The following is a 9,879-nucleotide window of genomic DNA, read 5'->3' as shown; positions in this document are numbered from 1 at the left end:
TCCCTGTGCTGCTTCCAGCCCGTCAGTGTGTGTACACCACATCCCGCTGACACCAGGACAGGGAAAGCAGGAGCACTTGCACCCAATCCAAATAATTTGGGCACCTGGAACACTCCCAGCCCACTCTGGTGGCCCTGTTCTTTTATCAGTTTGTCCAGAGAGGCTTCCACAAGCCAAGAACTTCCCTGTGCTGACAGCAGCACACGATGCTGACCCCCTGATGCTAACCTGCACGTCGTCCCAGGCTTCCCCCGGTGGGCACGGGCATCTGACCCGTCACTTGCCCTCCACTGTGCCCCAGGAAACCCACTTCTGCTTCAAGGCGAGCCCAAATCACGCTCAGTGGCTGAGAACAGAGTAGTCCAAACGAACAGAGGAGAGAAATGCCGTAGCTTGAGGTACTTACAGGGGACAGACAGTTTTTCCAGAGCATGTTTTCACCTCCACCTTCCCCCCCGTACAGAGAAGCCCAGTGCTACAGGACAACACAGCCTGTAAGCGACCAGAGCTTGACGCCTCCAAGCAGTCCCCAGCTGCCAGGGACCTGTCACCAGCTCACTGACCTGCTGCCAAGTGCTCTACTACGCTGCCGTATCGATCCTCTTCACGCCCTGCTTGTGACCTGAAATAAATGCTAGAACTCAGCTTCAGGCCTGCTGCCACCTCCTCCTCCGCGCATGTGTTAACAGCACAGAAGCAGACAGCTGTAAAAGAAAGCTTTTATTTTAGTCCGTCTCCTCACTGAGGCTCATTACAAACAGTATAAAAGTTTAAAGAGATGGTCTGAGGACTCTTAAACCCATCTCAAACCTCTTTCCTATGGAAGAGGAACCGACTCCTGCAGGCGGGTGCCAGAAGCTTCTCTGCTGCCCCGCGGTCACTCCATCGGCACGGCGTCCAGCTCGTTCAGGAAGCGCTGACACTTGCCCATCAGGATCTTGATGGCTTCGCTCACCAGCACGTCTGGAGGCAAGATACCCGTGGACTCCACTGAAACTGCAGAGAGACACGAGTCAGCACCCCGCTGCACAGCATTTCTGCCCCCCTTTCTTCCTTCTTTGCAGCCAGAAGGGAAGAGGTTACACGTGCCAGCAAGAAACACCAACACGGTCAGGCCCAAAGCTGCCCCTAAAATTCGCACAAGCCAGAGGAGGGCTCTGCTGTGAAAATGACCTCACACTCACAGATGTAATGATTCCGCACTCTTGCCAGGCGCACAAGGTTCTTCAGACCCTCGTGTCGGAAAACCTCCCTGCCGAACGTGTCCAACCGTGCATTGGCGACTCTCGCCACCTTTTTTCCTGAAAGGGAAAAGGACGAAACGGGATGGGCACCTGCAGCAGATGGATGCCTTGGAGTCATGAAAGGTACCTGCCGCTCAAACAAGCACTCTCCCATCAGCAGAGGCAGCAAAGCCACAAATACAAATCAGTCTCTGCTAAGACTTGTAAGGAACAAGGCACTTTAGAGCAGGGAAGAAAGTACCCTTGATGTTCTGGATCTCAATGACTCCAGGGGAAAAGCACTTCTGCAACGTCTCGGCTGCCTCATCCTCAATAGGCTGCAGGAGAGTAATGTCAGGTAGCAGTCGATAGCTCGCCGTGGCCACAGGAGAAAACTTGGCGTGATCTTTACCTGCACAAACGGTTAAGAGTTAAGGATGAGGGCAGGCCTCAGGGAACAAGAATGCAATGATGCCAGGGCCTGAAACTCTGGGGGAAAGCCCATTCCCCACAGTTCCCCTTCACAAAGCTGTGCCCAAGTCAGAGCACACGCACTCCTCTCCCCCCTGCCCCAGGCCCACTCACCTATACCCTTGACACAGTGCATGAGCACGTCTATTTCCTGGCCAGGTCGCAACAGTGCAATGAGGATGTCGTCGTGAACAGGTCGGAAGTCAGCGTCTGGGAAGAGGTCTGTCTGATTCCCCAAGGGCACCCACGTCATGTGCTTACTGTACACTGTGAAGAGAAGCTGCAAGCATCAGCCAGCTGCTGCCTCAGAAAACAGGACTGGACAGGACAGGTGGTGTCAAAAGTGAGTTTAGCAGAACGACTGAATCAGCTGTCTCTGTTCACAGGCCTGAGAGAACATCCAAATCCCATCTCCCAAGAACAGAACAAAAAAGGAAAAAACAACTCCTAATTTTAGGACAGGGAGATAACTTACCTTTGTGATTGAAATACAGCTCATTAGGGTCAGATGATTCCTTGGCTGCCTGAGGATTTCGGCTGCATTTTATTTTCAGCTGGAACTGCAGTGTATCAATTTCTGTCCCTTCTTCATCTCCTGGGAAGGAGAGAACATCATGAGTCTTTGCAGAATCACACTTCTGCTCAGTTTACGTGACCCCAATTTCTGCCTTTGGGTTCACCCTTCAGTACATCTATTTGATCCAAGACTCTCACCTTGATTTCTGTATTCAAAGAGTCGAGGGTCAGCTCGGATTGGGATAAGGCCCAAACGATGAGCCAGAATCTCGTCCTGCACAATGGATGTGTTGTTGTACACAAAGACTTTCTCGACAGCCATCGTTGGTACCTCAGGGAGACAAGAGGTTGACTTAATAGGAGAAGAGTCAAAGCAGTCACCAACAGAACATCCAGATAGCGCGGTCTTATTTTCAGCATCCCTTCTCTTCCTTAAATAATTGCTCTGCAGACTGTTTTCACTGGTATTCTTGCCAAATGAAGCTATCCAATAAACCCTTTCCCCCTTCTTTTTTTAAAAATGGGATGAGTGTGAGAGATGGAGGGCAGAGCAACCCCCAGACTCTACCCACAGCATCCTCAAGAGCAACGAGCGGTAACGCTTGGGCTCCTAAGCTCCCGTCTCTCCTTGGGCACAGGCACGAAGAGAAATTTCCCTCATTTTCCAAGGCTCCAAGGGCTGCCCCAGTGTGAGAGCACCCCCAGCCCTACCTCGGCGAGCAGGATGCGGCGGAAGGCGTTGGCGATGGCAGCGTCGATGCCCACCATGTCGAACTCCAGCACACCATCCTCCTCGCCCACCACGTCCACACGGAACTCCTGGGGAAGGGAATGGGGACGGGGACAGGCAGAGCATCACCACAGCGTGCCCCAAGCGGGGACCCCACAAACACCCCAGGGCCGGCACCCCGCCGCCCCCTGCCCACCTCCTCGAAGCGCTGCTGGTCCCAGGCGTCGTCGTAGCCGGGGTAGTTGCCGGGGAAGTCGGTGCTGTGCACCTGAGGGGAGGCACAGCCCGTCAGCACGGCGGGACCCCCCTCACGACCCCGAGACCCCTCACCCTGCCCTGCCCCGCGCCCCTCACGTTGCGGACGCCGAACTCGCCCAGCACCACCCGCTCCCTCATCTCGTCGGTGCTCCGCCTGGTCGCCATCTCCCCGGGGCCGGGCAGAAGAGGCGTGTGCCGTCCCTTCCCCTTCCTTTTCCTTTCCTTTTCCCTTCTCTTTCTCCTCCCCTCCCCGCCCGCCGCCGCACACAAGATGGCGCCGCCGCCATCCCGCGAGAGCCCGCGTCAGAGCGGCGCCGCCCCCCCCAGCGCCTCACAGCGGCAGCGATGGCGGCCCCGGGAACGGGGAGCGGGCCGGGAACCGGGCCCTCGGGCACCGTCAGGAGCGGTGCCGCCGAGTGGGGAGGCTTCGAGGACAATATGCAGGTGGGTACCGGGAGGATGAGGAGGGGAGAGGAGGGAGAGGCGCGGGGCTGACGCCGTGTGGCCCCGGCTCGGCCTCAGGGCGGCGGCTCCGCCGTGATCGACATGGAGAACATGGACGACACGTCGGGCTCCAGCTTCGAGGACATGGGGGAGATGCACCAGCGCATGAAGGAGGAGGAGGACGACGACGGCGAGGCGGGGGGAGCCGACGAGGAGGACGGCGAGTTCCTGGGCGTCAAGGGGCTGCGGGGGCAGCTCGGCCGGCAGGTCGCTGACCAGGTGAGGCAAGACCCGCCATGGCCCCCCGGGCACCCTTGGCATCACCGCTGCTGCCCGCTGCCTTCTCCCCGCAGGTGTGGCAGGTGGGCAAGAGGCAAGCGTCGAAAGCCTTCAGCCTCTACGCCAACATCGACATCCTGCGGCCATACTTCGACGTGGAGCCCGTCCAAGTGCGCGCCAGGTGGGCAGCCCCTGCCTGAGGGCGTTTGGGGTGGGCTGCGGGCTTCAAGGCATGGCCCCGACACAGAAACACAGTGTGAGGAGCCCGCTCCTCGTCCTCAGGCCACCCAGGAACAGCAGCAGCCCTTAGCACCCAGCTGAGCTTCTCAGCAGAGAAGAATTTAACAAAGTGAAAAGGGCTTTAGGACATCTTCAGGCTTTTCTATTCACTGGGCTTACATGGCTTCTGTTGGGATGCGTAGTGCTGTCCAAAAAGGCCAAGTTTTTGAGGCTGGCTGAAGAAACGCTGCTGTTCTCCCAGTGATCACTCATCCCTGAGTGGATCCCTAAATATCACCTTTGAATCCTCCCCAGCAAAGCTAACCCACTGACAGTAGGGTTTTCTTTAGTTACCTTATGTGACCCCCTAGGACTCACTCCCACAAGGCCTATAAGCCACGGCAGAAAGCGCTGGTGATGCATGTGTGGGGTCTGGTACTTCTGAAGCATCTTACTCACTCTCTTCTCATTCCTGCTTTCGATGTCACTCCTTGCTTTGCTGCAACACAGACTGCTGGAGTCCATGATTCCCGTGAAGATGATTAATTTCCCACAGGTGAGTTCTCTTTTGCTGAATGCGACTCCATGCTCTGAGTGAATGTCCCACAAACACCCTGTAAAACTTCCACGTTATTAAGGATTTGAGTTTGCTAGGTGTTCACCTCCCTGAAAATATAAAAGATGGTAAACCCTTTCCTACAGTTGTTCCAAACCCCATTCTGGTACGGTTCTAGACCTCTAGATTTTAATTATCCCCTTTCTGCATTCTGTTTAACACCACTTTGACGACTCCTCACACAGCCTGTTCTGTCTGGCTCCAGTCAGCAGAGGCACTGCTGTTACTTCTCAGGTGACAAACTATCCAAGATCATCGTCATGTCACCTGGGGTGGGGAGCCTGGTAGCCGGGAGCACTGACCAAACCTTCCTTCCTCTCTCTTGCCCTGTAGAAGATTGCAGGTGAGCTTTATGGACCCCTCATGCTGGTTTTCACCCTGGTGGCCATCCTTCTGCACGGGATGAAGACCTCGGACACCATCATTGTACGGCGAGTCTCAGTGATAAGCTGGGGTTTGACTGGGTTTTGGAAAGACAAAATGACAGTAAAAAGGGAAAGGAAGCCTCCCATAACAGAATAGCACCTTGCTGAAAAGCTTAGATCTGAGGAAGAGCCTGTTGGCTTGGGGAGGGGAGGAGCAATGCATCAGAAAGTCTTGATGCTCGTCTGCTGGGAGAGCTGGGGTGTAGGTTGCGTGGTGTCCTGCATGCTGCTAGCCAGCTATTTGATAATCCTTATGAAAGGCTCTGGGTACTTCAAGGTGGAATTTGGGTGCTGGCAGGTCACTTCTCTGAGTTTTCTTCATCCTGACGCTGTCTCCGCAGAGGGAAGGCACGCTGATGGGCACGGCTATCGGCACCTGCTTTGGCTACTGGTTGGGAGTCTCCTCCTTCATCTATTTCCTGGCATATCTGTGCAACGCCCAGATCACGATGGTGCAGATGCTGTCGCTGTTGGTATGTATGGGGGGGCTGTGCCACGATGGGGGTGTCTGCACGGTGTGCCAGTGGGAGGGTGGCCTGTGAGCTGCTCTGGAAAAGTCTTTGTAAGTCAGCGTTGCACTGGGACAACCTGGAAATGGTTGACTCTTGAAGGAGTGGCTTGCAAAGCTTTGCTTTGGTGAAACGTTGCAGGAATAGGCTGCTCGTGCTCAGCGGGCCTTTGTGTGAGAGCGATGTTTAGAATGTGGCTGTTCTTGTTTTGTCAGGGCTATGGTCTCTTTGGCCACTGCATCACTCTGTTTGTCACCTATAACATCCACTTCCATTCCCTCTTCTACATCTTCTGGTTGGTCGTCGGTGGACTCTCTACACTACGAATGGTGAGTGACAGGCAGCCTGAAGCCCTCCTCTTCTGGGGACAAAAAAGGGAGGGAAGTGTCTCCTGCCTGAGCCTCCTGCACTCCTGGTGAGATAGGGCAAGATGAATTTAGCCAAACAAAGTCAGATTACTCTGAATTTGCTGGTGCTGACTGGGAAAAAGGCTCTGAGTGCCGTTTCCACTGGCTCTTGCTACTTGGCCCATCCTCCTGTGTGCTCCTGACCGCAGCACCAGAGGCTGAGGTAGCAGCTGCCTGGTCTCCAACCTTCTGATCTCCACCTCTCCCCTAGGTTGCTGTGCTGGTGTCGCGCACCGTGGGGCACACCCAGCGGCTCATCCTGTGTGGGACCCTCGCTGCTCTGCATATGCTTTTCCTCCTCTATCTGCACTTTGCTTACCACAAGGTGGTAGAAGGTAAGCAAGGGAGAGACGAAGGGAGCCCCTGTGGGCAGCGTGGACCTGACCTGAGGGCAGCTGGGCCAGTTTCACACCCAAAACTGAGCAGCACCAGCTTTGTTAGCAGAAGCTGCCAAAGCAGGGCAGGGGGTTGACATGGGGAAGTCTCTGTGCGCTGCATTTAGTACTAAAGACATTAGTTGTGAGGCACAAAGCTTTGTCTTTACCCACAAGTGAAGAGTTGCTGCAACGACTGCTCTTGTGCAGATGTCTGGTCCCTTCCTGAGCGCTGGTGAAATCAGGCTGCTTTATCCTGATCAGGAAACGTGTCACAAAAATATTCCTTCTTTGCATAACGCTCTTAGAGCTTGTGTTGTACAACACAGCCAGCAGAACCTGCATTTTCCACAGTCGGTGCTATTTACCAGGCTGTACAGATTCAAGTCCTCTCTTTCTTGTAGTATTTCTCCTATTAGTCCCTTTAAAAATTCAAATCTGCATAATTTAGGGTTGCAGCATAGCATTTCAAGTCCTTTTTAGAGATAAACACTGTTCTTTCCTGGATCTGCTCTCACGGCTAAGGTTCTGAGCCCTGATCTGCAACTTCTTAGCACGCAAAACAGGGTAGAATATAGCCGAAGCAATTTTCTTCAAGGATCTCCAGGACCGATTTTCAGGCTGGAGAGGGTAATTGACAGGAACTGGAGAGCACTTGCAGCAGTATGTGTGTGCTTCCTGCCAACCACGGCTCGTGTTGGCATTGCAGTGATACAAATTCCGCATCGCACCCCCAGCTGCAGCTCCTGCTGCAAGCCCGCAAGGGTATTTCAACAGAAAAGCAAACAGTTGGTCTAAGAGCAGGGCGCATGCTGGAATGAGGTGGAGGGAGGCTTTACGCCTCTCGCAGCGTCTGCCTTCAGGTTCACCTGCCTCTGAGCTAACTCCTGCCCTTCTCCCCTTTCTGCTGTTCCCCGCAGGCATCCTGGACACGTTGGAGGGACCCAACATGCCGCCCTTCCAGAGAGTCGCCAGAGACATTCCAGCTGTTCCTAACGCTGTCCTGAACACAACAGCCAAAGCCGTCGCGTTGACCCTGTAGTTTCACACTCTCGGACTCGCTTCCTTCACTACTTCTGGGGCTGCATAGGGCCAGAGGAACCTGCTGCCTCTTAGGAAAAGGACAGAACAGCAGGAGTTAGGACTTGGTTTTGCTTTCCTGGGCCTGTCCATCGGGTTGCAGTTGTGAGCAGCTGAGTGGACAGCACCTCAGTGACTCGGGAGGATTACCCTCTTCTGCCACCCAGCTCGGGGCTGTCTTGAGTAGAGTGGCTCTGTCGCCTGCATGTTTAGCTGGGATTCCCCAGCTCGGTTTGTCCCTTACCCCTCTTTCCACTCGCTCATGTAACCCCAGGGCTGTCTGCTCTGTTCCTGTCCCGAAGAGAGAAGAATTAAATTGATGTTGGTGCTGAACGATGTCTTACGGTTGAGCCTACCTATGTAAAGGGAGAGTGGTGCGGGGTCTCTCCATCTTGATCCACCCCGTGCTAGGCTCAAAGCAGGATCCCTGCACTTTTGTGCTGTCCTACTTCAAATGTTTCAAGTCCTGTCTTGGACAAAAGGCACACGAATTTCGGTGTCACTGCACATTTTCAGCAGTAGTATGTTTTTTGTTTTTGTTTTTGTTTTTTTACCATATTCTCTTCCTTGTCGTGTTCCAGATCGATCCCTCTCTTTTCACTTGGTCCAAGCTGCTGTCTCACCTCACTGTCCCTTGTGTATGTTAGAAATCTCTCCCTGCACCTGTGGATATTTCTGTTGAGGAGGGTCGTTCACCCTCGTGCAGCTTGCTCTCATTGCTCTGTCAAACTCTTCTCCCACAGCAGTGTTCCCGTTAAGCAAGGGGAGCAGCGGGCACAGTTTTGTCCAGCAGCCTGATGCAGGAAAGATTAAGAACAGCCCACAAGGCAGGCAGCGTGGCAGAGCTGCTCTCTTTGGCCCCTTCCTTTTGCTGCTGGGAGAGGACACGGCTGTGGGGGCATTCAGGCTAGAGCCACAGTGCAATGAATGACACGAAGACGGCACCAGCTACAGTGGACAGGCTGGTCGCCTGCTTCAGTTAGAACAAAAACGTCACTGGATAGGTCTTGAGCATTTTGAGTCATAAACCTCCCTTCTGCAGCGTTGCTTATTCCCGAATTTATGATTTGTTCCCCCCCCAGGAGCACAGAGCTCATCTCCCAGCACGTCCATAGCAGACGTGTTCTCTCACTATCTTCCACGCCCCCACATTTATTTTGGCTGAAGAACACAACTCCAAGCAAGTTGTTTGGGGAATCAAATCATTTGGGCCAATATCCCCCGTGGTTTTTGGAGCTATTGAAGCACTGTCAGCCCCTGGAAATCCCATTACTATCAGACTTAACAAAATGGAAGCGTCAGTTTGTAATGCTGCGTGAGCCTGCTTTTTCCCTCTTTATAGCTCCATGGGAGGTTGGCTTCTAATTTCCTGACTTGTGCCTCTTGCCCTGGCTGCTTCTCTTGGAAGAAACTCTCCAAGTCCAGGCAGAGGGGAAGGAAAGGAGGCAGATGATTGCGAGCAGGATAAGTCCAGATAAAGAAAAATCACCCTAACTCTATCACTGCTGACCTACACGCACCGTCAGAGAAGCCCTGTGCCCCCCTCCCACACCCAGCCACGTCACTGGGTCAGAGGGATGAAGCTGGGCCCTGCGTTGTGACTCAAAGCACAGGAGACAGCAGTGAGGAAAGTCCTCAGGCTGCCCCTGTGCAGCTTGCGTGTCCTGTCAGCTGGGGACAGGTGACCAGGGCGATGACAAAACACCCTCATCAGATTCTGTGGGGCTTGCTCTATCCCATTCCCCCAGCCCCAATTTATTGTCTGTGCAGCAGCAGCTGGAGCTTGAAATATTCTGTGCTGCCACAAGTTCAGCGCTGCGCTGAGAGATTCAGCCTCCCCTCTTGCTGACAGAGGGAGACGCTTTTGCAGGAAAACGCATGTGTGCTGCAGTTCCACAGAGCGTGCTGCACACACTGCCTCAGTCAAGGCTTTGTGGGAGGGCATCTCAGTGCTTTTTCAAGGCCTCTAGCTACCAGCACAAACCTCACATCTCCATCACACCACGCTCTCTCTACCTTTAATGCCTTTGTTTTCTTCTACGGCTCCTGCAACAAAGCAAAAATCATCTTCTCCCTCTTCCCTTGCAGCAAATCTGACATAATTCCACTGCGCACACACAGCTTTTGAGGAAGGGTAATGCTGCAAGAGCTGTGTAAGCCCTTTTTTTTTTTTTTTAGAGCTGAAATAAACATTCAAGGCTGCCAGATTAGAAAGAAGAAAAATATATATATATATATATATATATATATATATATACACACATGAAAGCATGCTGTGGTCTCCTTCTCTCCTCTGCAGTGCCTGGGAGACCGACCATTTTTACAGTC

The 9,879-nt window shown here is 53.6% G+C and overlaps 2 protein-coding genes across 2 annotated transcripts; one reads left to right on the top strand and one right to left on the bottom strand.

Annotated features, from left to right (window-relative positions):
* Positions 1–705: 705 nt before the first annotated feature.
* Positions 706–3,414, bottom strand: POLR1C (RNA polymerase I and III subunit C). The gene is made up of 9 exons (XM_032184769.1): positions 3,295–3,414; positions 3,137–3,208; positions 2,922–3,029; positions 2,409–2,541; positions 2,170–2,289; positions 1,809–1,961; positions 1,486–1,635; positions 1,185–1,301; positions 706–996 (listed from the first exon to the last, which is right to left on the bottom strand). The coding sequence occupies exons 1-9, from the start codon at positions 3,361–3,363 to the stop codon at positions 878–880; spliced, it is 1,041 nt and encodes a 346-aa protein (XP_032040660.1). The 5' UTR covers positions 3,364–3,414; the 3' UTR covers positions 706–877.
* Positions 3,415–3,530: 116 nt separating this feature from the next.
* YIPF3 (Yip1 domain family member 3) lies at positions 3,531–7,884 on the top strand. Its single transcript, XM_032185657.1, has 9 exons — positions 3,531–3,642; positions 3,721–3,921; positions 3,996–4,102; positions 4,651–4,696; positions 5,090–5,182; positions 5,523–5,654; positions 5,906–6,019; positions 6,309–6,432; positions 7,392–7,884. The coding sequence occupies exons 1-9, from the start codon at positions 3,544–3,546 to the stop codon at positions 7,511–7,513; spliced, it is 1,038 nt and encodes a 345-aa protein (XP_032041548.1). The 5' UTR covers positions 3,531–3,543; the 3' UTR covers positions 7,514–7,884.
* The last annotated feature ends 1,995 nt before the right edge of the window (positions 7,885–9,879 follow it).

The sequence above is a fragment of the Aythya fuligula genome, chromosome 3, assembly GCF_009819795.1.
Source record: "Aythya fuligula isolate bAytFul2 chromosome 3, bAytFul2.pri, whole genome shotgun sequence".
NCBI lineage: Eukaryota > Metazoa > Chordata > Aves > Anseriformes > Anatidae > Aythya > Aythya fuligula.
The sequence above is the reverse complement of the archived record's forward strand: the minus strand, read 5'-3'. Positions and strand labels throughout refer to the sequence as shown.

What these genes read in the sequence shown, in the direction of transcription:
- YIPF3 (XM_032185657.1), top strand. Translation starts at nt 3,544, where the DNA reads ATGGCGGCCCCGGGAACGGGGAGCGGGCCGGGAACCGGGCCCTCGGGC. An exon ending in GACTCTCTACACTACGAATG is followed by an intron (nt 6,020 to 6,308) that starts GTGAGTGACAGG and finishes CCTCTCCCCTAG; the next exon opens with GTTGCTGTGCTGGTGTCGCG. An exon ending in TTACCACAAGGTGGTAGAAG is followed by an intron (nt 6,433 to 7,391) that starts GTAAGCAAGGGA and finishes TGTTCCCCGCAG; the next exon opens with GCATCCTGGACACGTTGGAG.
- POLR1C (XM_032184769.1), bottom strand. Translation starts at nt 3,363, where the DNA reads ATGGCGACCAGGCGGAGCACCGACGAGATGAGGGAGCGGGTGGTGCTG. An exon ending in CTTTGAATACAGAAATCAAG is followed by an intron (nt 2,290 to 2,408) that starts GTGAGAGTCTTG and finishes TCTCCTTCCCAG; the next exon opens with GAGATGAAGAAGGGACAGAA. An exon ending in TGAGATCCAGAACATCAAGG is followed by an intron (nt 1,302 to 1,485) that starts GTACTTTCTTCC and finishes TTTCCCTTTCAG; the next exon opens with GAAAAAAGGTGGCGAGAGTC.